Here is a 27,570-nt window from a genome sequence, read left to right as displayed (position 1 = left end):
TCCAATCAGAGCTCAGCAGTCTCTCCCAGTACACCAATCAAAGCTCAGAGTCTTCAATGGGGCGTGACACTGTCACCTTCCCTGCGATCATGCTTACAGTTACATCTTCAGTGAGGAGTGGAACTTGCATGTGGTGGTTCCTTCAGCATGTTACCTTTAGGTTAACCTTTTGGTTTGCAGTTTTTAATTCGCACGAGTGTGCAAACGTACTCTACCTCATGTTAAAAGTATACGGCTCCGTTCAGCTGACCGGGGATTTAAAGCGACGATGTTTCATTCCAGTAGCGGTTTACTAAGAGCTGCCGTCCAGTGCGCTTCACGATCTTACTGGAGTCCTGGTAATGCTTTAGTACTATACTTACATGTTTACAGGTCTGTCATTTAATATAACGCGTTGTTTGAGTTTTTTAACTGGTTTATAACCGCTTATAATGTGTGAAATCATGTATAGAAGAAAGAAAGGCAATTTTGTTTATATAGAACTTGTCGGACACGATGGTAATTCAAAGTGCTAAACAAGAATTAAAAGAAACAAGAAAATAAAAATGATTAAGAGACTTAAAAATGATTAAAACAAATAAAAACTGAATAAAACGTGTTAAAACAAGTTTTAAAAGAATGAAAAAGAAATTAAAATCAATAAGTTTTGTACTATAGAGAGACATATTTTATCTTTTTTATTAGCATTGTTTCTTTTGGGTGGTGCAGTTTAATTCACAGGATTTCTACAAACTATGATGTATACTGTAAACTCACATACTTTGAATATTTAACGCATGTTTATTTTCCTCATTTGAAGTAAAAAACATGTTTACAGATTGATATTTTTTCCAGTCCCTCAACTCTGTGATTAGTTGTTTTGGAAAATATACAGATGTTTCAATATAATGTTAACATGTACTCTCTGTGGATTTATGTTTTGAGTTTTTACTGCAAATGTCACATTGATATTGCTAAAATTGCTTAAAAACATAATAGTGTGATCTGTCGAACGTAGCTCAGTGCTCATTCAGTAAAGGCACAGCTAAACATTTGTGTTTTCAGACTTGATTTGAATATGCCTAATGTTGGAGCACATCTTATCATTTCTGGAAGCTGATTTCAGCAGCGGGGGTTGTAATCGCTAAAGGCAGATTCACCCTGCTTTGACTGAAACCTTCAATTTTCTAGTTTATATGATCTTTGTGATCTGATTGATCTATTTGTATTTAGTGAGCATTTCTGTAATGTATTGAGGTCCTATGCCATTTAGTGATTTATAGACAAGTATTAATACTAAAGTCTATTCTGAAAATAACCGGAAGTCAGTGTAAATACCTGAGGACAGGTGTTAAGTGCTCTGATTTTCTGGTCAGAACTCTGGCAGCAGCATTCTAGATGAGCTGCAACTATCTGTTTCATTCAACTGTTTTTCTTTATTTTTTTAAAGTTTATCCAAATCAAGTTCACTGTGCTTAACATATTTTAATTCTTTAATGTTTAAATCCCTTCGTGAGTGTATAGTCACCTGCCTCACCTTGGAAAACAACGTTAATTTCTGTCTGATGTTGAATTAAAACATTTACTTGTCATATATAATATTTCAGCAGTTCTTTGCTATTTTGTATATTTTTATTGGGTTGAATGTTTAATTTGCTCACTACACAAACGTTTAAAGAAATTATTTTATTCCTCATGGAATCTTTAAATTGATTAAATTAACATTTTACAATATTGCTTTCAAATCTTCTGTTTTTTTAAAATCAAATAAAAGCAGCTGTAATGTGCGCTATACTTATTAGAAATACATTAAATGATAATATTAGACATAAAATGTGTTTCAGATTATGTTTGTCATGTTTTGTTTTGTTTTGTTTTACAGGGTCTGTGTGGTGTCCATGCAGGCATGTGTCTGTGAAAACAGAGGGATGGAATTCAAAGAAAGTTCCTCAGAGATACCTGGGTCAGCCCAGTCCATACACACACCCTCACCTCATCCGACACGGTACGAAAACAACAACAACACTGGACTTTATTTCAACTCCTTTCATCTAATGTCATCAAAATTAAACCTTTCTTATGCTACTGTGCTGATGAATGATTGGCTAATAGACATTCTAAGATCTGGAAGTATTTTTAAATAAACACACATCTAAAGTAGATCCAGGAAGTTCTTGACTACGTTTTTATATCAGCATTCCTAATGATTACCATTATTAATATTACAATAAACCTAGAAAGACACAAAATAAGTTGTAGAGGAAACGCACAAGCTAATCCTTTAAACAGGAGAGGTTTGAGGACAAAAATCTGACAAATGTCTTAAGACTCGACATCTAAACAATGTATTTATTTGTGGCAACTGTAGTATAAGCTGAATAATTGACTCCAGCCCTTTGAATTATTAGAAAATAATTTAGACAAATTTAAGTGACTTCAGGCACTTTGAGAGTAAAAAAATATGTATACAAGGAAAATGAATACTGTGACTCCTATAAATAAATCAATATTTGCAAGAAACTGAACATTATTAATAACACATCCGCAGGAACAAACCCACATTTGAGCTTATGCTGTTTGTTAAGAGTACAGAGAGAGGATTTTATGTTGTAATGGTACTTGTTAAATGATAATTTTGATTACCATTTTTAAATATCCCCCTTTTTCTATCCGGAGTAACTTTCGTTAAATTGTGAATGATCAGGAGAGTTTTATTGGGTACAATGGAGTGTAATTATTCCCTTCAGTTTATGCACAAGCAAAATACAAGTCTTTCTTCAGCAATATTAGGGAATATTACTGTACTGTAGGGGACACACAACGAGAAAATAATCTACAGGAACAAAAGTAAACACAGTGAACTCAAAAGGTGTATAGATATTCTAATGAGGACACTAACGTCACATTAAAAACACCAAGCATACACACCAAAGCATTGTTTATGTTCATGATGGATTAAATCAAAGCACAAAGCTAAAGATACCTTCCACTCAATTTTCACAATGTAAATTATCTGTAGTGCAGTCTTAATATTTGATCTGTTAAGTTTTTTTGAATGACAGTTCTCCAAACCAGAAGTTCAACTGAAATTTTGAAATACTGTAGTTACATGAGGAAAAAAGGTGGGGGAAATAGGTGTAATATTGTTAGTAAACTAATGGCATTAGCTCATTTGTGAATTTGCAGCTCTGCATATGTTATTATGAAGCAATAAGCTTGTTCTCCAGGCTTTCATGAACATGCTCAGAACTGTTTTCTGATGCTGTGGGTTAAAGATAATATTGTTGTAAATAATGTTCAGTTGCACAGCACATCATATCATGCAGTGAGACCTTAATGTATTTAGGACTTAGGTGCCACAAATATTAATGTGGTTTTGGCTGTATATATTTTTTCTTTTATTATTTTTTAAATATTTTTATTAATTTTAAGTGATTACGTATTTACTGCCCAATAACATATTAAAATCATAGTAGTGATTAAAATTAATAATTGTTTATTAAATCTAGTTTATACAGTGCTTCCAGAAAATATTCATAGCGCTTCACTTTTTCCACGTTTTATGTTACAGCCATATTCCAAAATAGATTCAATTCATTTATTTTCTCGAAATTCTACACACAATAGCCCATAATGACGACGTGAAAACGTTTTTTTTTAAATTGTTGCAAATTTATTAAAAATAAAAAACCTGTAAATTGTACATAAGTATTCACAGTCTTTGCTGTGATGCTCTAAATTGAGCTGATGTACACTCTGTTTCCACTGATCATTCTTGAGATGTTTCAGCAGCTGAATTGGAGTTCCCCTGTGGTAAATTCAGTTGATTGGACATAATTTGAAAAGGCACATACCTGCCTATATAAGGTCCCAGGGTTGACAGTGCATGTCAAAGTACAAACCAAGCATGAAGACAAAGGAATTCCAGTGTTCTTCTGTGGAGAGTGGAAACCCTTACAGAAGAACAACCATCTGTGCAGCAATCCACTAATCAGGCCTGTATAGTAGAGTGGCCAGACGGAAGCCGCTCCTCGCCTGGAATTTGCCAAAAGGCATCTGAAGGACTCTCAGACCATAAAAAACTAAATTCTCTGCATTGATGAGACTAAAATTTAACTCTTTGAAGTGAATGCCAGCCGTTACGTTTGGAGAAAACCAGGCACCGCTCATCACCAGGCTAATACCATCCCTAGCATGGTGGCGGCAGCATCATGCTGTGGGGATGTTTTTCAGCAGCAGGGCCTGAAAGACTAGTCAGGATAGAGGAAAAGATGAATGCAGCAATGTACAGAGACATCCTGAATGAAAACCTGCTTCAGAATGCTCTGTACCTAAGACTGGGGCGACGGTTCATCTGCCAGCAGGACAATGATCCAAAACAGACAGCCAAAATATCAATGGAGTGGCTTTACAACAACTTGGTGAATGTCCTCAGTGAATGTGCCCAGACCTCAATCCTGTTGAACATCTCTGGAGAGATCTGAAAACGGCTGTACACCGTCACTTCCCATCCAAACTGATAGAGCTTGAGAGGTACTACAAAGAGGAATGGGCAAAAAGATAGGTGTGCCCAGCTTGTGGCATCATATTCAAAAAGGCTGTGAATACTTATGTACATTTTTCAGGTTATTTATTTTTAATAAATATGCAACAATTTAAAAAAAATCTTTTTTCACTTACTCATTATGAGGTATTGTGTGTAGAATTTTGAGGAAATAAATTAAATTAAAACATTTTGGAATTTAGCTCTGTAACATAAAAAAAATGTGGAAAAGTGGTATGAATATGAAGCTATGAAAACTTTCCGGATGCACTGTAACTAATACAATTCAGTTGTATTTTTTTAAACTAATATACACTATATACTAATAATTTAAAACTAATATTACCATAATATCTGTCCTTTTTTAGCTGTTAATTTGAATACATTACCTAATTTTATTTCACTAATTTACTAATGAGTCTTCATTGTATATGGTAATAACTTATAATTCTTTTGAAATTACATTTGTTTAAACATTTGTTCACTCTAAACATGTACAATAAAGTATTTTTTATTATTACAGCTCTTAACGTAAACTTATTGTTGCTTATATTGTTGAAAATATTTTATATACCATTTTAAAATCATCAGTTTCAGTGATCAATAGTAAATACCTTTCAAAGGCCAGAGGGGGCTCTTGCTCTGAAACTCCAAACACCCATGAAGGAAAAACTCTCATAGCAGTTGCTAAATGAACAGAAGATTTAGCTGTTTCTTTGATTTAAAGTAACTCATAACAAAGTCCCTTTAAGGCAAGTCATTTCACCCGGCGGCTGTCTTTGAAACACCTCTTGGGTAGTATGCTCGGGCATTCTGTCTGAATGGGGAAACATCAAACTCCCCAAAACTGCTTGCCAAGCTTACCATTGAATTTCATATTAGGGATCACCAATAAAATTCAATAACAACTGCGTCTTTAGTTTTATTTCTAAACATCCAAATCGCACAAAATCTGCAGAAACTCTCGTCTGTTCCAAACCCCTACGCCGGAGAATCGTCAGTCTATAGCAATCGATGATTGGCTCCTGTACTAGAAGGCGGGCTTTTTTCGCCATAATGACCCCATTTAAAAAGATATGAGTGACATGTCTTGTGCATTCTAGAGCCTTTGCTAATAATCACACGATTACGGAATCATCTCATAGACAGAAGTTGTGAAGTGACTCGAGTAACAACCTGTTATTAAATGTGGTATTTTACTAATAAAAGTAATTACATGGAATTAAAATGCACAGCTTCTAGTTGTTTATTGACCTAGTGAATGTCTGTCTTTTACAGGTGAGGTAACGCCAGGTCTCACCCAGACAGAGTATGAGCTTCGTCGGCAGCGTTTAGCATCTCTGATTGAGATTCAGGCAGAGCGACAAACAGGTTCTGGAGCCTCTTCAAACTCCTCCCACATTGTCATCATCCTATCGCATCCAATTCGCTACATGAGCAATGACATCCCTTACCCGTTCCACCAGAACCAGGATTTCCTGTACCTGACAGGAATTACGGAGCCGGATAGTGCACTGGTCATGTACGGATCAAGTAAACCAGACCAGGCTGTGCTGTTTGTCCCACGCCGAGACCCAGCCCGAGAGCTTTGGGATGGACCTCGTTCTGGCAAAGATGGTGCAGCTGCTTTAACAGGTCTCGAGCGGGTTCACAGTACTGAAGAACTGGGTGTAGTGCTAAAAAGCATAAAAGGTAAAAGACAACGGATGTTCAGTTTTACCTGCATTTAAGGTTTTCATTTGTTTCAGCCAGAGCCATTAAGACTAGGATACTAGGACAACCTTGGATAAAAATATTACGGTTTCACGGTATGACGGTATTGTGTTTACTGCTGTAAAAATTATTTTAAATGTCTTGGTAAAAACAACAACTTCTTTCCCCATATAACACAATATATTACATTTTAGAAAACATTTATACTATTTTGGGACAATAAACATGTCAGACTACATAATTAAAATAAACTATTGACTTCTGCTGTCTTCATTAGTTTCAAAAACACAGATTTCCTTACAACACAAAAAGAAAAAACTTCACATATACCTTAGAAATGGTGTAACAAGCAGTTTTAATACCTTGACTTTTTCAAACTGCAGTAAACCTTGAAACCGGTTATCGTTCTATGCCTAATTGAGAAAGACGTTTGCGACAACGGAGGTGCGTAATGTTTGATCGTCACATGATTCATGAACTTCAAATCGTTCCAGGAAGTGTTTTGCGGTTTATTCAAATAATATTAAATGATGTTAAATCTTACACATTATCAAACTTATTTTTGCAAAACGTCGTGCTTTTCAAAGGTGCATCACCTGTTTGTAAGTGCTAATTTCTGGGAATTATTGAGAGTCTCTCCACAAGCTCTCGCAATTTTCTCTTTGGCTCTGGTTTCAGCCTCCTTTTTTCCTTTTTTATTGCATAACAAGAACAATAGCATACAAAAATATGATAAATACAATGCTTACATTTTCACATCAAAGGAACAAATCAGTAAAGAATAATAAAAAAAATAAATAAAATTACAGGGGATATATAAATTACAAAAAAATTGAAAAAGAGAAAATGATTCCAAAATTGCGTACATCCTTATAGCTTTTTCATTTTTAATGTCTTTTAGGGTTTCAATATAATGCTTAAGATCAATTTTAAACAAATAAATATTAGGTTTGTCGTTGGACCATTTTTGTTTTTGCACATGGTACTTCCCATATATAATCATTAAATTAATAAACAAATTTTGCTCAAATTTTATTGTTATTAATATTGTACATCAAAAAAAAAAATCTTTACAAGAAAACTGTATATGTGCATTCAAAAAACAGGTGTTTAATCGATTCTTCCTCTAATTCACAAAAAGTGCATAAAGATTCCATGTCATTAAAAAAGATTTTAACAACTTGTTTCACTTGACAAATTAAATGAATTAGTTTATGTCACTTCCTAAACTTTATTGGTGAGACAGTATTTACTAGGTAAATTCCATTCCTTTTTCCCTTTTCTTAGGAGGAACTGTATGGTATGACAACTCTCAGCCTTGTCATCCACGGTTACATCAAACTCATGTGCGCCCCCTGTTGGAAGGAGGACAGCTGGTGAAGTCTCTCCGACCCCTCACTCATTCCCTCAGAGCCATTAAGAGCCCAGCAGAGGTTGCACTGATGAAAGAGGCAGGACGGATCACTGCTCAGGTAGTGAATCCATAATAGTACTGTACGTCTTGGAAAAAATACTTTAAAGGGGTCATAGTGCATAATTTAGCCATTTGAGATTGAAAAGGATTTGCAAAATGACAATTTTCTTCAGTGGGAATTATTCTGTACATTAGTAACCACTAGGGTTGTCAAAAGTGTTGACTTCGGTATTAATCGCTACTGATGTTTTAAAGATTTCCATTTTCCTTGAACATTTGAGCACATTTTTAAACTGCTAACTGCCCATTGTGTTCATGTGGTCACCAGATATGACTGTTTGGCTCTGAAGATCATTGCTTCACCGTTGTTCACTAATGGCCCATTTCCACTGAGTGGTACAGTTTGATACGGGTCGGTACGAATCACTTTTATCAGGCTTGCGGTTCCACTGCCAAAAGGGTACCAATTTTGGTGGGCGTAGTGTATGCCAGAAAGTTTCAGTCGACGTCATTCTCACTTAAGCTAAATGTCAAACTAAAGCTTTACGGGTCGTTTACATATCATATGAGAAGCACTTCTCACAAGATGCTTTATACACAAAAAATACTTGTGTATAAATGTTTATTACTAACCTAATGAACGTAATTTGATTAGAACTGCGGATCAATTACAGTGCGAAATAGCCTACTGCAACGTCTGCAATTATATAAAATAAATAAATAAATTTAACATTTATGAACACACAGACCCTTACAGTCTCAGATATGTTACCAATTACAGAAAAACTACACAACGCATACATTTAGTTTTTATTTGGGTTCAAAAACAACACACAACATATAGCCCACAGTCAGTGCAAACCTCTCATCTGTATATTCAATCTTTACCAGCACATGTAACCTCTGTTAAAAAATAATTCCGTCATTCCCGAGTTCATAATAGTCTAAAAGGTGATGATAATAGTTAAACATGGCAGTTATTTGCTCCTTTGTTTTTCTGGATTCTCCTTTGTTTTTTCGCGAGTCACTCTCGCGTTTGTCCGTTTCTGAAAGGATCGGATGTCAGAAGCACTTTATTAATAACACACACACGCTATTATCATCAGCTCAAGAAGTTCATTATGTTTAAATATAGACGCATAAAAAGTGGTGTGGTACGGTTCGCTTTTAGGTTCATTTTGACTGTGGAAATGGCCATAAAAGCGTACCATACCATAACACTCAGTAGAAATGGGCCATAAGCGCAAACAAATAATAGTTGAAACCTAGAGCTTTTGAAAACAGTGTCTATCTTGATCTGTCTATGATCGTTCAGCTGATATATTTTTGAAAATTTTAGTATCAATTGGTATGATTGTAATCAATATTTCTGCCAACCCTAGTAGTGAAAAGTTTCTGAAGGGTGAGGCTTTTTTGAATTGTGTTAGTAGCATGTTGTTGGCTGTTTGAGACATATAATATACTGATACGCTCAGTTTCTTCAAGAAATGTTTACATTCACTGACATAAACAGCATTATGAAAACTTTTTGTGTGCTTTTTACATTAGCTGTAATACTTGCGTGACCTTGCTAACTGATGTGATTGCACTTAAAAGTCTGTGAGCTGAGTAAACCTAAGATCAGATTGGTTTAGAGAGACTAGTTCAAGGTTAAAAATTTAGTTGTGTTTATCCTCAGGCATTTAAAAAGACAATGGCTATGTCAAGAGGAAACATTGATGAGGCTGTTCTCTATGCAAAGGTGAGTAAAGGGACTAAATACAGTCTTTAAATTCATGGTTATGCAGTAGAGATTGTAATATTTTTAAAAAATAATTAATGCTTTAATGGTCTTAAGAAGTTTATTTTTATTTTTGTACTAAGTTTCTTATGTCTATCAAACTTCACCTGTATAAAATATATTTAAAATTTTTATAATAACCGTCAATTATTAATTTTTCTCTAAGTTGATACATTTTAAATTGTATTTATTCCTGCTGTTTTGTTGCTTCTTCTCAGTCACTTTTTAACTAGCATAATGTTATAGCAGTCTTTCTTATGTTTTGATCGTTCCACATATCTGGCATAATACTGTACAGTTTGGCATGAACACTAACATTTTCAGAAGTGTACTTTCAAATATTTAACACAATGTGGCATAACAAATAAAACATCCAGTCAAATATAAATCCAGAGTTTGTTGCTAGGACCAAAGTTCCTTAAAACACAATCATTTATTAAACAATACAACAGGAGAAAAGAAAAACTAAAGTTTCAGCTATGAGCCTTCATCAGTGTAATGATTCATTATTGTTTGATGCTTATATACTCAGTCATCATGTCAGGAGTTCACAATCAGTTGACCAGCAGATTCATTTTAGTCTCATTAGGATCACTGCACAGAATTAGAATGGAAAAAGTTATATATCAGGAAGAAAGAAGGAAAAAAAAAGAGAAAAAATTATAAATTGAGCATGGACCATCTTTGCTGCTTGTCTTATAACAATGAAAAAAAAATTGTTAATCTTACTTCTGAACAATTCTTTTTGTAATGTAGCTGTATATGGTTGTAAGAACCAAAATTTCTGGTTTGGATATTTCAGAAAAAAAAAACAATCTGTTGGGATTTTCACGCACCGTCATGCCAGAAAATGATTATTACAGAGTGGTCACATTGCTTTTTGGTGTCAGAGGACAAAAAACAGATTCAAACGAATAGAAAGGCAACGGAAACTCAAATCACCACTCGTGAGATCCAAAGTCTGCAAAAGAGTATTTCTGAATTCTCACACCATGTGAATGTTTATAGCAGAGGAGCAGCAGCAGAAGAAGAAGAGCACACCAGTGACAGACCTTTCAGCTAAAACCATGACTCTGATGACTCTATGGCACCAGTCCCTCTTGGTGTACTTTTAATAATATTAAAGGTTTAATTAACTAATAAATTAATTCATTCATTTATTTTCCTTTGGCTTAGTCTTAGTCAGTGGTCGCCACAGTGGAATGAACCTCCAACTATGTTTTATGCAGCAGATGTCCTTCTAGCCACAACCCAGTACTGGGAAACACCCATACACAGTCACACACACACTCATACTCTACAGACGCATGTCTTTGGACAATGTGGGAACCGGAGCATCTGGAGGAAACCCATGCGAACACGAGAACATGCAAACTCCACACAGACATGCCAATTGGCCCACCTGGAAGTCGAACCAGCAACCTTCTTGCTATGAGCGACCGTGCCGGCTAATTATTAAATTAATGTATTAATTATATTATAAACTTTGGGTGATCACAATTGGTGATACTGAAAGCTTATGGGACAGAGAAGTGGGGGTGACGTTTGTGAAGAAGGGTTAATTGATGTCATGAAGAAAAAAAGCTATTCTGAAGGCACAAGAGGGTCCATCCTGGTAGTGTGCCAGGAAGCGTATATGGTATGTTTCTATTGGAGTTAGAAGTACTTTGTGAAGTTGCCATTGGGTGATGCCAAGGTAATGGACCATCTGAAAAATGAAAAAGTACCAGAGAAACACAAATGACATCAACAAGCTCTTGAAGAGTCAAATTACAGTGCCCAGTGTGTCCAGTCCACATGCTGACTAACAGCACTGTTTTCTTTCCTCTTTTCTGAAATTCTGCATGTTTTCTCCTACAGTTTGATTATGAATGCCGTGCTCATGGTGCTAACTTCCTGGCATATCCGCCTGTGGTTGCTGGTGGAAACAGGGCAAACACACTTCATTACATCAACAACAATCAAATAGTGAAGGTGAAGTACCAAACACACACACAATTATTACCAGTGTTTTCTTTTTCTATTAGAAAGAATCCAGAACAGATCTGTAAACTGTACATCTGCATAAACTAAAGCCATTTTTTCAATTGACACAATATTCCAAATCTTTTGCTGGCATGGTCCGAAGATAATAGTAATAAAAATACTATGGAAGTTATAACATTTCTCAGAATAATGTATTTTGTGTTCAACAAAAGAGGGAACACAAACAGGTTTGAAATTTGTGAAAGGTAAGTAAATTATTTTTTTGAGGGATGAACTATTCCTTTAAAACAACAGATAAGATGAGCAGCTCGTCATTGCCTAATTGTTATCAATATTCTCATTATGATCCTTTCAGTCTATTAGTCGTATGACAAAAGTGGCCAATAGCTTATAACAGTTTTTGAAGTTTCATCATCTTTTTTTTTTTTACCATGAGTTGGTGCTGCCTATTTTATGAGAAATTTCTAAAGTGCCTAATGGCCAACATGGAAAAACTGAATATCATTCAATATATTATGCTGTAATATATTAAATTTAAACCTCTTTGGTGCACTCATTAGCTACGTTTCCATCCGCTTTTTTTTTAAAACACCAAGATGCGCATTAATGTTCAAATGTTAAAATTAAGGCTTGGTTGGGTTTATAAGATGCAAAGTAATGTGTGCTCATGCTTTAATTGTAGAAAATCGCGTTATTTTCTAGAGTTCACACTTAGCTGATAATTGATTATAAGCTAATTTGGCATGCTGTCCCGGGAGAGAGCCCTGAGCTCATAAGATTCCAGAGCCTGAGGCTTCCTCCCGTTGCAAGGCGAAAGGGGAGTTTGAGCTCAGGTAGATTTAGAGAACTCATCTGTCATGGTGGCTGAAGAGCAGATAGTAGTTGCTCTTAAAGAGATAAGTACTAGGTAGAGGCAAGACTATGGTGTTGATTTGGAGTAGTCAATAAACTTAGGTTGCATGTTTTTGATCGGTGGGAGGAAACTGTAAAACCCAGGGGAAACCCACGTGAGCATGGGGAGAACGGGCAAACTCCGCACAGAAACGTCTGCTGGTTTGGTAAAGCTTGGAACCAGAGACGTTCTTGCTGTGAGGCAACAGTGCTAAGCACTGGGCCACCGTGTCACCATTCTAGAAAGGAGGAGGAGTAGGGGTGGAAGGGGGTTCTTCAAAACGAAGATAGTGGTGATGCGTAACCCAGGGTATTTGTAGTAGCTTAGGAGTCGTTTGATTGGTGCATTGAGAATTGGATAATGCAAGTCCAGCCACTAGCACTCATCAGCATGTCATCCTCTTGAAATTAGTTTATAAAAAACTTCACTTTTTATATATCTTACTTTGATTTTATACAGCTACTCTACTAACATGAAAACGACCATCATAGTTCCTAGTTTCTCCTAAGGGCTCGCCCTTAAGAGCCTCTGATTGGTCTGCTAACATAGTGTTCTGTGATTCGCGGATTGGGTCTACATCACACACCTACAAGCGCACGCTTTTGCTCTGTGTAAACAGTCAGAGGCTCAGAGCAGCTGTTAGCAGCATCAGCTGCCTGAATCAGACAGAAATGAAGAGCACACAGCTCACGCCTGCTCTATAAAATAAAATCTGTCTAGTGTCTTTTACATATATTTGGAATAAGCATGTGTAAGTAATATGAAACGTTCACATACAGTATCTTTTGTTTGTTATTTGAGATGTAGAACGCTCAAAGCAGCCGAATAGAGAGAAACGCATAGAGAGATACTGCACAAGCTGCTGAAGATTGTGGGTGTTTACAGCGGTTTGACTGATAAATATGAATTTGTAGCTAAATTGTCAGCCGTGCAAAACAGCATTTCCCATTGTTTACATCCTTGTTTACGACCTTGTTGATGCTAGAAACTGTGCTTGTAGTTGATCAAACAAAAACACTTGCAGGTTGTGGCTCACAGTCCACAGCTTCATCTGTTGGAGGAGTTTTACCGAATCCAGCTCTGTTGATATAGCAAGGTTTGGACGGCATTTTAGCTTTTACTGCTTTAACATTACAGCACCTCTGGCCTCGCCCCTTCGCTGCACAGGGTGTGTGCGCAAGGTAAATGCACGTAATCTGAAGCGTTTGTGATCTCACTAGCCCGGATGTGTTTTTTTTTTTTGTCCCCAAATTCGTTCGGTATAGGCAGTTTGCTAAGCTAACTCTGTAAAAGCCAATGTCTCCCTTTGCATTTAACTTTGAACGTCTTACATTCAGAGATGTTGTTTATGTTCACACAGCCACATTACGCATCAACTAAAGTTTAAAATATGATATTGTAGTGGACCCCCCTTTAAACAATGTCAATAAAGTTACAATATATGGTTCTTCACCTGATAAAGGATTGAAGAAACCAGTCAGATTTAGTTTAGCAGTTTAGAGCAAAAATAGGCATGTTAACATATAGGCAATTGGCAAGTTGGTCATAACACTCAGAGTTTGGACTGAATATGCTGAAGCATTGTGGAAATACAGCCTCGGGTACAATTCGGCCAGCTCTTTGTCATATTTGTTTGTGCGTTTTGTAAATGAATCAATTTCAAGGTCAATTTTATTGGTATAACAACCCATTCAAAGAACATTACTGTTGACCAAAGTGCTCCACAGCAAGCAATAAAAACACTCACTGTTCAATACTTTCCATGTTATTATTTTAAAATAGTGTTTTATTATGTTTTCCTCAAATTTAAAAATTGACTTGTAAATGGCTTCAATTATCATTTCATAATATTGAAAAAAACCAGTTGTATTGTTATTGTATTGGGGTGGATTTTAAAGTGTCATCTTTATCCATGCAGTTATCATTCTCAGTGTGACCGAGTCAAAAACTTTTTTTCTGTCTCCTCTCTCTCTCTCAGGATGGAGAAATGGTCCTGTTGGATGGGGGCTGTGAATATTTCGGCTATGTGAGCGACATCACACGCACTTGGCCGGTGAATGGAAAGTCTGTGTTCAACAGAACTCTCATTGTCTCAAATGTAATGTCGCTTTAACTTCATGCTATTAGTAAGCAATTAATAAGTGCTCTGGTTGTGTCTTTGTGTGTCTCAGGTTCAGTGCTGCTCAGAGGGAGCTCTATGAGGCTGTGCTGGAGGTGCAGTTGGCCTGTCTGTCTCAATGCAGTCCTGGCGTCAGTCTAGACTACATATACTCCACCATGCTCACACTGCTCGCCCGGCAACTCAAAGAGCTCGGTATCCTTCCATCACATGCCAGTGATACAGATGCAATGAAGGTACTCAAAAACTGACAAAGTTTGTTTAGAAGGAATAGTTAATTCATTTTAAAATTTATTTAATATACAGTAGTCAACTTTTGAACTGAATCAAAAAGGTTTTTCAAATTTGTTCTTGGACAAGAATGGGTGTTGTCTATTAGTTTTAGGACAACTTTGAAAAAAGGTTTTGAACCACTTCAAATATTGAATATTGTACATTGTTCTAAATATTTCAAATCAAATACTGTCTAACATTATTGTTACTTTTACATGTATTATACATGCTTTTATGAAGATTTTGTCAGCGTTTAGTTTGTTTAATGAGGGGTGTACACTGCCTTTTAAAGAATTAAATGTAACATCCTGTTGATCAAAAGTGAAAGATGTTTGCAATCTTACTATTTCTAATCAAAGCAATTATTTTAAACTTTATCAAACAGAAGAATAAGCACTGGGATATTAACATTTATGTTTACATCGGAAGAAAATTAAACTACTACAGTGGGTATGGAAGTATTTTTTTTGCTTTTTGTTATATTACAGCCATTTGCTGAAATAATTTGTTCTTTTTTTTCCATTAATGTGCACACAACACCCCAGTTGACATTTTTGCAAATTTATTAAAAAAGAAAAACTGAAACATCACATGGTCACAAGTATTCAGACCCTTTGCTGTAAAACTAGTATATTTAACTCTATTATATCTAACTAGCTATTAAAAATGGTGCTATCTATTTCTTCTGATCATTCTTTATTTGGTTCTACACCTTCATTTCAGTCCAGCTGTGTATTATTATACTTATTGGATTTGATTAGCAAAGCCACACACCTGTCTATATGAGACCTTAAAAGCTCACAATGCATCAGAGCAAATGTGAATCATGAGGTCAAAGGAACTACCTGAAGAGCTCAGAGACAGAATTGTGGCAAGGCAGAGATCTGGCTAAGGTTACAAAAATAATTTCTGCTCTCCTTGAAGTTTCTAAGAGCACAGTTGCCTCCATAATCCTTAAATAGAAGACATTTGGAATGACCAAAACCCATCCTGGAGCTGGCTATATGGGGAGAAGAGCTATGGTGAGAGAGGTAAAGAAGAACCCAAAGATCACTGTGGCTGGGCTCCAGAGATGCAGTCGGGAGATGGGAGAAAGTTGTAGAAAGTCAGCCATAACTGCAGCTCTCCACCAGTCAGGACAGAAAGGCTCGACACAGGAAAGCCCACATGAAGTTTGCTAAAAAAAAACACCTGAAGGACTCCAAGATGGTGAGAAATAAGATCCTTTGTTTTGTTGATCTATCAGAACTTTTTGGCCTTAATTCTAAGTGATATGTGTGGAGAAAACCAAGCACTGGTCATCACCTGTCCAATACAGTCCCAACAGTGGAGCATGGTGGTGGCAGCATCATGCTGTGGGGGTGTTTTTCAGCTGCAGGGACAGAACAACTGGTTGCAATCAAAGGAAAGATGAATGTGGCCAAGTACAGGGATATTCTGGACAAAGACCTCCACCAAAGTGCTCAGGACCTCAGACTGGGCCAAAGGTTTACTTTCAAACAAGACAATGACCCTAAGCACACAGCTAAACTAGCGAAGGAGTGGCTTCATGACAACTCTGTGACTGTTCTTGAATGGCCCAGCCAGAGCCCTGACCCAATTGAGCATCTCTGGATAGTTCTTTAAATGGCTGACCACCAACCTTTACCATCCAAACTGACAGAACTGGAGAGAATCTACAAGGAGGAATGACAGAGAATCCCCAAATCGAGGTGTGAAAACGTGCATCTTTCCAAAAAGACTTATGGCTTTATTAGATCAAAAGGGTGCTTCTACTGAATGTAATGTGTATTTAGATCATTTATTGTGCGTGGCCATATACCCAAAGCACTTACTGAGTAAATACTGAGCAAAGGGTCTGAATACTTAGGACCATGTGATAGTTAAGTTTTTGGGCTCTATTTTGACGGTCCATGCGCAGAGCACAAAACGCAGGGTGCAAACGCTTTCAGAGCGTGTCAGGATGCGTTTTTGCTAATTTAAGGACGGGAAATCTGCCTTGCGCCGCGGCGCATGGTCTAAAAGGGTTGAGTTTATTTTCTTAATGAGTTATAGGTGTGTTTTGAGAATAAACCAATTAGAGTCTCATCTCCCATTCCCTTTAAGAGTCCGCTGCGTCGCGCCAAGAGCGCATTCACTATTTACAGGACGCAAAGTAAGTCTAAGTGGAAAAAAATGAGCATTTCACAAGCAAACAGTTCACAGTTAACAGTTTTTTTAACAGAAAACTGTTAAACAGAGCATCTACTGCGTGAGAATGAGGGATAATGGATCACTTTCACTTTCGCTCTTGGATAGGGAAACCTTTACGCACAGACATCAATCAGTCTATAAATAATTAATTGCGTTTGTGAAGCGCAAATATTCATTTCAAAACTATTTCTAAATTCAGTTTTAATTTCTAGCAAACAAATAAATGAACAATAGTAACAAAGTGTGTTCAAAAACCTGAGTTATATCCTAAAACACATGCTGTGCCCCTTATGGTCTAAAACCTGACAGGTGGGCAAATCTAAGCTTGTTTTTAATAAAAAAATATAAATATGGATGCAATAAATAATACTGCTAATAATAATAATAATATTATACAAAAGCAAATTGTTATGAATGAACTGAAAAAGCCTTCAGAGATGAAGAAGACATAAAAGCAGTGATTTTTCATATTTATGTAGGCTAGAAAATAATATGTTTTGTAATATTTTAATCCTTTATATTTATATCCTATATCTATTCTTATTATATCCTATATATATCCTTAATATAAAAATGTTTTCATATGTAAAGATATTTGCCTATATTGCTCTCTTGTGCGTATTAAGCAGTGCGTAAGCGAGGCGCAACTCTGCGCCGGAGTTTCAACCGGGTTAGTTTTGGTCTAATGAAAAATCTATTATAGCTTCTCAAAATAGCAACGCGCCAGCGGTCCGCCTCAGAACGCCTCAGAACGCCTCAGAACGCCTTCCTTTTTAGACCAGAACGCCTATGGGCGCAAAAATTAGCGCTAATGCATTTGCTATTTAAACAGCGTAGCGCAACGCCTCAAAACGACTCTTGCGCCAAGCTGAAACTACGAAAAGACTACTGCGCCACGCCTTGCGCCACACTGCGCTGGGTGAATGATAGGGCCCTTTATTTTTTTATAAATCTGCAAAAATGTCAGTAATTCTGTGTTTTTCTGTTAATATGGTGTGCTGTGTGAAAAAAATAAACTAATTCAAAACGAACTACTGATTTTTACTGATTTTTGCAAATGGCTGCAATATAACAAAGTAAAAAATGTAAGGGGGTCTGAAACTTTCTGTACCCAATGTATATACCCAGAGAAAATAGTTTTTTGAAATTGTCACAGTATTATTTTAGTGTAGTGTTTTCCTAAGCAAACCTTTGAGTGGTGTTTAATTCATGAATCTTGGTGGATAAAATTTTATTTTGCAGCTAAAGTATTTCAATAATGTGCATGACTTCATACAATATACTCTATTAATTACCAAGATATTGCATTTTCAAATACATTTTTCAAGAACCATGGACTTAAAGAGTAGTATATTACAAGAACATTTTATAATAACTTCCAACAACTACAGCCATTAATGGAGCACTTTCATCATCATTCCCCATCAATAAATTCATCTACTTTCAACCATTGAGTTTATGAAAACGAATATGATAATTTTGTGCCAGAAAAGGTATTAATAGTACAGTATGTGCATAATTATGCAGGTCAATATTCTGAATGTATTTTTTCACCCAAGCATATTTTAGCAATTCCAAACCACTTAAATCTCGTTAACAAGGGCTCTCACCTTTAACACCTTATGTTGACTTGAGACTAAAGGCTCCTGATGGTTTAATTCTTGCTTTAGCACCTAATTCTTCACTTTATTATTCAAAGTATTTTGTGCTTCATATCTTTTCAAACCATTTATTGCACCCTGCTGCCCCAGTGAGGATTTCTTGTCTAATGGTTATACCTTAATTTGCAGTTTCTATAATATTGTATCCTCCTTGTTAATAAGTTTGGCTTTTCATGTTGTTTTATGGCCATTTTATTTGTAAATAAAAACATGCTTCATAATTATCCACATCTGGATATACAGTAAGACGTTATCCAGCCTTTATTAATAACTACACATCAGTATAAATTATTATATACAAAATTATTAGTATTTAGGAGGTATGTGGTCTGGAAATTGTAAAAATTTCTTTGTAAAAATATTCAAAAAATATTTAGAGCTGCATAACAAATTTAGATGCAAAGTATGTCATAAACATGCATCCTATTTATTTGAAATAAATCAGCTTTATTTATATATTTTTGCCTGTTTGTGTATGCATCTTTTGCTGTTTTTCCCTTTCAAATGGCGTGATCTGCGTCACTTTAAAATCAACATATTTCAAAACCCTTTCACCTCTTTTGGCTTCATTATAAATTGCTCAATCAAGCAGTTTTTGAAAAGGCATTTTAATTGGTAATAATTTATGGAAAGACAATAGTGAAAGGGCCTTAAAACTGTCAAGTTGATGCTATATTATAATCTTTTTTAAACTATATGATAGCTGTAAGTAATTATTAGTAATTATTTAAAGTGGTTGCCAAAAAATCAGTTAAAGCCAAGTGTTGTTTATTGTTTTAGATCATCAAACAAATTTAAGATTGAATCTAAGATGACACAAGTAAACACAAATTAATTCCGAGACAAAAACCACTGCTAAGCAAAAAGTACATTAAGGCTCATCTCAGTTATGCCAGAAAACATCTTGATGATCCCCAAGACTTTTGGGAAAGTACTCGAGACAAAAGTTGTAATTTTTGTAAGCTGTGTATCGCATTATGTGTAGCATAAATAACAATGCATTTCAGAAATGAACATTATACCAACAGTAAAATGTAGTGGTGGTAGTGTGATGGTCAGAAGGGTTATTTTGCTTCTTTAAGTCCTGGAAGACTTGCTGCGATAAATGGAACCATAAATTCTACTGTGTTACAAAATATGCTGAAGGAGAATGTCCATCTGTTAGTGACCTCAAGCTGAAGCAAACTTGGGTTCTGCAGCAGGACTGTGATCCAAAGCACACCAGCAAATCCACTTCTGAATGACTGAAAACAAAATGAAGACTTTGGAGTGGCCTAGTCAAAGTCCTGACCTAAATCCAATTGAGATTCTGTGGCATGACGCTAAAAGCAGGTCATGCTCCAAAACCCTCCAGTGTGGCTGAATAACAACAATTCTGCAAAAATGAAAGTCCTCCACAGCGATGTAACAGACTCATTGCAAGTTAATCAAGAAAACACTTGATTACAGTTGTTGCTGCTAAGGGTGACCCAACCAGTTATTTAGTTTTATGGGGCAAAAACTTTTTTACACAGGGCTATGTAATTTTATATTTTGTTTTTATTTAATAAAAAAAAACTTTATTTTAAAACTGCATGTTGTGTTGTGTTATTTTTGACTGACATTTAAATTGCTTTGGTGATCTGGAATGTTAAAGTGACAAACATGAAATCAGTAATGGGTGCAAACAATTTTTCACACCACTGTACTTTAAAATATACCACAGTCTTCTTACACTGCTCTCGAGATCCTGGCTCACAGCACTCGCACTCCAGGAATTCAAGACATTCTTTCTTTATTTTTTTTATTTATTTATTTCATTGAACTTCCCTAAAGCTCTGTGGTCAGGAAATGACCATAAGTCTTTCTGTGCAATTTAAACAGCAAAGATCTGGCCCACTTATATCAGTGTAGAGCTTTACAGGCACTATAAAAACAATGTTGCGCTTAATGCAGTAGATTTATGAGGCCAGCAAACGAGCGTGTTGGTCAGTTTAGCCCGTTGCGGCTGTGAGGACGTAGGTTTGCACTTATTACAGCTTAATTCAGTTTTCCAGTTCAGCTTTATGACTGTTTAACATGGTTTTTTTTCAATGGATGACCTCCTCTCTTTCTCTTTTTTTTTTTTTTGTATTTCCCAGGCTGCTCGACAGTTTTGCCCTCATCACGTGGGTCACTATCTGGGCATGGATGTTCACGACACTCCTGAACTTTCACGTTCACAACCACTGCAGCCTGGCATGGTGATCACAATAGAACCAGGTAGAGATCATAAATTTTTGTTATTGAAGTACATAAGAACATGTTGGATGCCTAGACATTTGTTAGGGCTACCTCCGAGCAAATGTTTTCCTGAAAAATAATCTATTTTATGGTAAACATGTAAATTATCAGCGTGTTCACTGTGTCTTAAAAGGTTTTAAAATATCTTCAATATCAACGGTTTAGGCCATAAAATGTGTTAAATTCACTGAAATAAGTTGTTGTAGGATTTTAATCATTTTAAACAGGCCTTATTTTTTTTCTCTCCATGTCATGCTATCCAAACGGGCAATCCAACACCCATCCAATCACCAACAATCCAACTCAATAAAACTTTTAACAAAAGTTACATTATTAAAAATATACAAATGTATAAATAAATACATTTGTTTACAAGTTCTCCCTGTATTTATAGCTACCTGGTATGTCAGCTGACCTGGACATACTATTGTGCATAAAATTTTATTATAATAATGTTTAATTAGTCTTTTTTTCAGTGATTTTATGTATGTATATAAATAGAGTTTGCTTGTTTTTACATACTTTTTTATAATATGTGGCTAAGAAAGAACTGTAATTTTAGCTTTTTTTCTGTAAATTTTGAAGTACAAATCTTTTCCATTGGCCATTAGAAAAAAATACTTGGTGTTTTGCCCTGCATACAGTGCATCCGGAAAGTATTCATAGCGCTTCACTTTTTCCACATTTTTTATGTTACAGCTTTATTCCAAAATGGATTCAATTCATCTATTTCCTCAAAATTCTACACACAATACCCCATAATGACAATGTGAAAAAAGATTTTTTTAATTGTTGCAAATTTATTACAAATAAAAAACCTGAAAAATTACATGTACAGAAGTATTCACAGCCTTTGCCGTGAAGCTCTAAATTGAGCTGAGGTACATTCTGTTTCCACTGATCATTCTTGAGATGTTTCAGCAGCTTAATTGGAGTTCACCTGTGGAAAATTTAGTTGATTAAACATGATTTGAAAAGGCACACACCTGCCTATGTAAGATCCCAGGGTTGACAGTGCATGTTAAAGCACAAACCAAGCATGAAGACAAAGGAATTGTCTGTAGACATCTGAGACAGGATTGTCCCGAGGCACAAGGCTGGGGAAGGTTACAAAAAAATGTCTACTGCTCTGAAAGTTCCAGTGAGCACAGTGACCTCCATCATCTGTAAGTGGAAGATGTTTGGGACCACCAGGACTCTTCCTAGAGCTGGCCGGCCATCTAAGCTGAGTGATCGGGGGAGAAGGGGCTTGGTCAGGGAGGTGATCAAAAACCCGAAGGTCACTCTGTCTGAGCTCCAGCGTTCTTCTGTGGAGAGAGGAGAACCTTACAGAAAGACAACTATCTGTGCAGCAATCCACCAATCAGGCCTGTATGGTAGAGTGGCCAGACGGAAGCCACTTCCCGCCTGGAAGTGCATTTGAAGCACTCTCAGACCATAAGAAACAAAATTCTCTGCTCTGATGAGACTAAAATTGAACTCTTTGGAGTGAATGCCAGCCGTTAAGTTTGGAGAAAACCAGGCTTATCCCCAGGCTAATACCATCCCTACAGTGAAGCATGGTGGCGGCAGCATCATGCTGTGGGGATGTTTTTCAGCACCAGGAACTGGAAGACTAGTCAGGATAGAGGGAAAGATGAATGCAGCAAGAGACATCCTGAATGAAAACCTGCTTCAGAGTGCTCTTGACTTCAGACTGGGGTGACTGTTCATCTTTCAGCAGGGCAATGACCCAAAGCACACCGCCAAAATATCAATGGAGTGGCTTTACAACAACTCTGTGAATGTCCTTGAGTGGCCCAGACCTAAATCCTATTGAACATCTCTGGAGAGATCTGAAAATGGCTGTACACCGTCGTTTCCCATCCAACATGATAGAGGTTGAGAGGTATCACTTTTGGAATAAGGCTGTAACATAAATAAGTGTAAAAAAATGAAGCGCTATGAATACTTTCCGGATGCACTGTAATTCTGACATTTAATTTATAATATGAAAAATGTCTTTAAAAGGTCTTAAAGTCTTATATTTGACTTAGTAAAACTGTGATTATGCAGCTAGTAATAATTTTGATTCCACACAATCACTGAGATATGAAAACCACGAGTGCTTATATTCTCAGTGTCTTATATAAAGCAATTAAAGAGATTGTTGACCCAAAAATGAGAATTGCTCTGGTTTTATATTTAGATAAACCTTTTTTTTTTTTAATTAGGAAAGGTTTTTAACTTTGGTGATTCCTAACATTCATGTCAACAGCTTGCAACACTTCAAGAGTCAAAAACATCCAACAAAAAACTTATATAGGCAAAACAAAAGAAAAACAGTCTGTCTTTGCCAAGGATTGAACATTTACAGAATTATTTGTTTTAATCTACAGCCTTGTCAAAGAGTCCTCAACAAATTTACAACAACTTAAGTGTATATAAACAGATGCAAACCCACACGCTTGTTCTCAGTGGTACTAACTTGAGTTTATCCTGGATTGAAAGGTTGCAAACAAACACTGTAAGCTTGTAGAAATGTGTGTTTGGAAGTAATTACATTTTTTTGTTTTGATTATATGTTTTATTTTTTTATATCTTAAAAGAACGATAATTTGTAGAATTTATGAATCACCAAGGGCCAACAGTTTAAGCTAAAATCTTCTTAAAGCTTTAAATCTTTTAAAATAAGCTTAATCTTTACTGAAAAAAAGTCCCCAACATCTTGTATGGCCATGAGGCTGAGTAAATAAAGACCAATAAATCACATTTTCAGTTTGTGTAAAGACTTTACATTCATAATAGTTGTTTAAAGTGAATGCTACTATATCTTTTTTGTTGTGACGGGAACTAAAACGTGCCGGGAACTAAATTCACAGGAACTAAAAAGTAACAGTAACTAAAATATATTTGTTTTATTTAGGGCTACCATTTTTTAATCCATTCTTCTGGATGTGATTGTAAAATGGGGGCTTATACACCAATGACATGTTTTTTTCGCTTTAAAAATCTAGTTTTGTTCTAGTGATGTGTGACCTTTATTCTGGGAATACAGTAATAACACCAGTTTATATAGTGTAATGTTACAGCATTTAACCGTTTTGGGGTCATCATTTAAGGCCTGTTCAAATAAAAAATACTGCATATAAACATAATCGTAAATATAACAATAATGATACATGAGTCCACATTAGCGCACAAAATGTTTAGGTTTAGAACAAGTTAAGGTTGTGTAATTAGGGCAGAATAATTTTTTCAACAATCCCTTTAAATATCAAAATGAATCGACAGAAGTTTTAGCTAAAAATACTCTAATGGTCTATTAAGGGAAAAAAGCCTCATACATCTCAGATTGCCGGATTATAATTAACAGGCAATTTTCATTTTTGGGTGAACTATTCCTTTAATTGAATACCTTTTTTCACAGTCTGAGTAGATTCTAATTGGCTGTTGATATTTTTGTCCATCAGCTGGAAAATATAGTTCTGTTACCGTTGTGCTATTGCTTTAAACTTTGATTTTGAAAACTATAGTTATCATCTTGATCCTACACTTTGGATTTCCTGCCCATGGTAATTACCACACCAGCCAAGATAACAATGACGTGTCTGTCACAGACTTGGCAACTTCACTTTCTGTCAAGTGTTTTTCCCTTCTTCTTTTACTACGTCTAACCAGCCAATTAAATGCTGGTTGACCAAGGCTCTTTTAAGTGTTAGCTGTATTAGGGGGCAGCCCTAGAGTTTATTAAAGATAATTGGGTGAAGTTTCATCTCCTGCTGTAGATTTAAAGCTTCTCATCAGATCAGCACCTCAAACTCAAAAACTAACTATTCTATTTACAGTAATCGTTTACCCATTTAGCTAATTTTAAAAAGAAAAAAAAAAAGACTTGAAAGTGTAATCTGCTCAGTACTCCAGCAACTTTTTTTTATTTCTGCAGTTCATTGAGCAGCACAGTTAATTTCAGTTGTGCTCATTATAAGAAACGTTTCTTGAGTAGCAAATTTGAACATTATAATGATAACTTATAGAAAATGTCAAGTGTTTTCTTATAATGGACTATAAAAATGAGACTTTGCATCAGAATAAATGAAATTTAAATACCGAAAGGCCATTAAACAGTCTGATAGACCAAAATTTTGATTTAAACAATATAAAAGTAAACTTTAAATTAACATTAACTAACTTTAACAAATGCTTCTGATATTTTTTTTGTTCGTCCTAATTAATGCAGTTTTTTCCCACATTAATCCATTGTGTAAAGTTACCAAACATTTTGTTTATTGAAATCAATAATAATAATAATTTATATTACTATTTTCAACTATATGATCGCCTCACAGCAAGAAGGTCGCTGGTTCGAGCCCTGTCATTTGGCATTTCTGTGTGGAGTTTGCATGTTCTCCCTGTGTTCACGTGGGTTTCCATAGGGGTGCTCCGGTTTACCCCCACAAGTCCAAAAACCTGTGCTATAGGTGAATTGGGTAAGCTAAATTGTCAGTAGTGTATATGTGTGAAGGAGGGTGTATGGATTTTTCCCAGTGATGAGTTGGTGATTCATTCCGCTGTGGCGACCCCAGATTAATAAAGGGACTAAGCCGAAAAGAAAATTAATTCATGAATTTCCAACTATTTGTATCAATTAAGAATGGCATGGTAGCTCAGTGGTTAGCACTGTCACCTCACAGCAAGAAGGTCGCTGATTCGAGCCCCGGCTGGACCAGGTTGCGTTTCTGTGTGGAGTTTGCATGTTCTCCCTGTGTTCATGTGGGTTTATTCTGGTTGCTCCAGTTTCTTCCACCAATCCAAAGACATGCGGTATAGGTCAATTGGGTAAACAAAAAAATTGGCCATAGTGTATGAGTGTATGTGAATGTGAGAGTGTATGGGTGTTTCCCAAAGCTGAGTTGTGGCTGGAAGGGCATCCGCTTCATTAAAAATATTTTTAGCCAGCAGCTAGCTCTCTACAACTCTCGCATGGTTGCCCACTGAAGCTAAGCAGGGCTGCGCCCGGTCAGTACTTGGATGGGAGACAACATGGGAAAGCCAGGTTGCTGTGTGGGTCCCAACACCCCCGTATAGTGAAGGGGACTCTATACTGATCAGTAAGCACTGTTTGGATGAGATGTTAAACTGGTCGTTAAAAATCCCAGGATGTCATTTGAAAAAGAGTAGGGGTTTAACCCCAGCATCCTGTCCAAATTTGCCCTATGGCCTCTGTCCATCATGACCTCCTTACCATCCCCATATCATAATTGGCTTCATCACTCTGTCTCCTCTCCACTCTGTCTGGCGCAATATGGCTGCCGTCACGTCATCCAGGTGGATGCTGAACACTGGTGATGGATGAGGAGATTCCCCCCAAAAATGTGCAAAGAGCTTTGAGTGCCCAGAAAAGCACTATATATGAATGTAAGGAATTATTAAAACATATGCAGTAATGTAGCAGTTACATGAATACTGGTAAGTTCATATTAGTTTGTGAATATTACTCAAATAAGATTATTCATACTTTAAAAAATAATAGTATTGAATATTAGAGAGGAAAAGTGGGTGGACTGGTTGTATGGCACAACTAAAACTGGAGCAAGAAGTCAATAACCTGAATGCATGTTGTCACACGCTGCACTTGAGGTGTACACAGATCTGTTGATTAAAATCAGAGCAATCTACTTACAGAAAAACATGTTGTTTTACAAACCGCATTTGTTTAGTGCATTCATAAACAACACATTTATAACATGGTAATAATACTGATAAACCGCAGACCTGTATCATGAGTGCCAAACAGGCATGCAAGTTAAAGAACTTCAAAAGACAGTTCAGTTAAAAATAAAATATCCTCTTAATTTATTCACCCTCATGTTTACAAACTTAAATGTTTTGTTTTGTTGAACACAAAAAGAAGATATTTCGAGAAATGATGGAAACCGGAGTTCCATACTAGAAAAAACAAAACATGAAAGTAAATAGCTACCGGTTTCCAACATTCTTCAAAATATCTTTTGTGTGTGTGTGTGTGTGTGTGTGTGTTCAGAAGAAAGAAACTCAAACAGATTTGGAGCAAGTGAGGGAGAATAAGTTATGACACAATTAGAATTTTAGTGTGAGCTGTTCTTTTAACATGAGCAAATACTTGAAAACCAAGTCTCTAAACTCTTATTTCTTCTTCCCATAATCCAGGACTGTACATCAGCGAGGACAACAGGTCCTGTCCTGAGCGATTCAGGGGTCTTGGGGTGCGAATTGAGGATGACGTGGTGATCCGAGACCACGGTGGACCCCTCATTCTGTCCGCAAACACCCCAAAAACCATCAGTGAGGTGGAGAGAACTTGTGCACATGCAGAAGACTGAAAGCAAACACACAGCAAGTCCTTTAAGAACGAGTCTGTTTCTCCAGTCTTTAACACCTCCTCTTGTAGGATTTTCTTTAATAGTGAACTCAGGAAGTCTGGATTTCACAGAACGTGTGTTAAATCTGGAGGATTAGGAGCCGGATGTGTTTGGACAGCGTGCATGGTTTTCCTGATAGCCAGTTCACTTCTACAGCAGCAGTGTTATGTGTTTGACCTGCACACCTAAGATCTGGGATCAGGGTTTATAGGAGACTTTAAAAGAGGTCAGAGAGAGAAGCGTCTGTGATTTATTGAGCATGATGAACAATTTATTTGTTTGTGAGTGAATTGAGTTTCTTTAAATGTTTGATTCCTGAGGTTTTTATTGTCATAAATGTCTTTTTTGACAGAAAAATAAATCTCTAGTTCTTAA

General features: G+C 36.2%; 2 protein-coding genes across 7 annotated transcripts in view; one reads left to right on the top strand and one right to left on the bottom strand.

The window, feature by feature from the left end:
* LOC147845623 (uncharacterized) overlaps positions 1 to 27,570 on the bottom strand; it is an 807,608-nt gene that overhangs the window by 351,476 nt on the left and 428,562 nt on the right. The gene's annotated exons all lie outside the window — the stretch shown is intronic.
* On the top strand, positions 110 to 27,570 carry xpnpep3 (X-prolyl aminopeptidase 3, mitochondrial). Of its 6 annotated transcripts, none has more exons than XR_015479988.1 (11): positions 110 to 338; positions 1,862 to 1,984; positions 5,801 to 5,893; positions 5,989 to 6,214; positions 7,523 to 7,707; positions 9,328 to 9,390; positions 11,290 to 11,403; positions 14,286 to 14,371; positions 14,479 to 14,662; positions 20,674 to 22,191; positions 22,250 to 23,137. XR_015479988.1 is itself a non-coding variant. In XM_087243224.1 (11 exons), exons 4-11 carry the CDS (start codon positions 6,043 to 6,045, stop codon positions 27,154 to 27,156), a joined length of 1,098 nt encoding a protein of 365 aa, XP_087099350.1. In that variant the 5' UTR covers positions 110 to 338; positions 1,862 to 1,984; positions 5,801 to 5,893; positions 5,989 to 6,042; the 3' UTR covers positions 27,157 to 27,570.

The sequence above is a fragment of the Danio rerio genome, chromosome 3, assembly GCF_052040795.2.
Source record: "Danio rerio strain M-AB ecotype USA chromosome 3, GRCz13ab, whole genome shotgun sequence".
In the NCBI taxonomy this organism is placed as follows: Eukaryota; Metazoa; Chordata; class Actinopteri; order Cypriniformes; family Danionidae; genus Danio; species Danio rerio.
The sequence above is the reverse complement of the archived record's forward strand: the minus strand, read 5'-3'. Positions and strand labels throughout refer to the sequence as shown.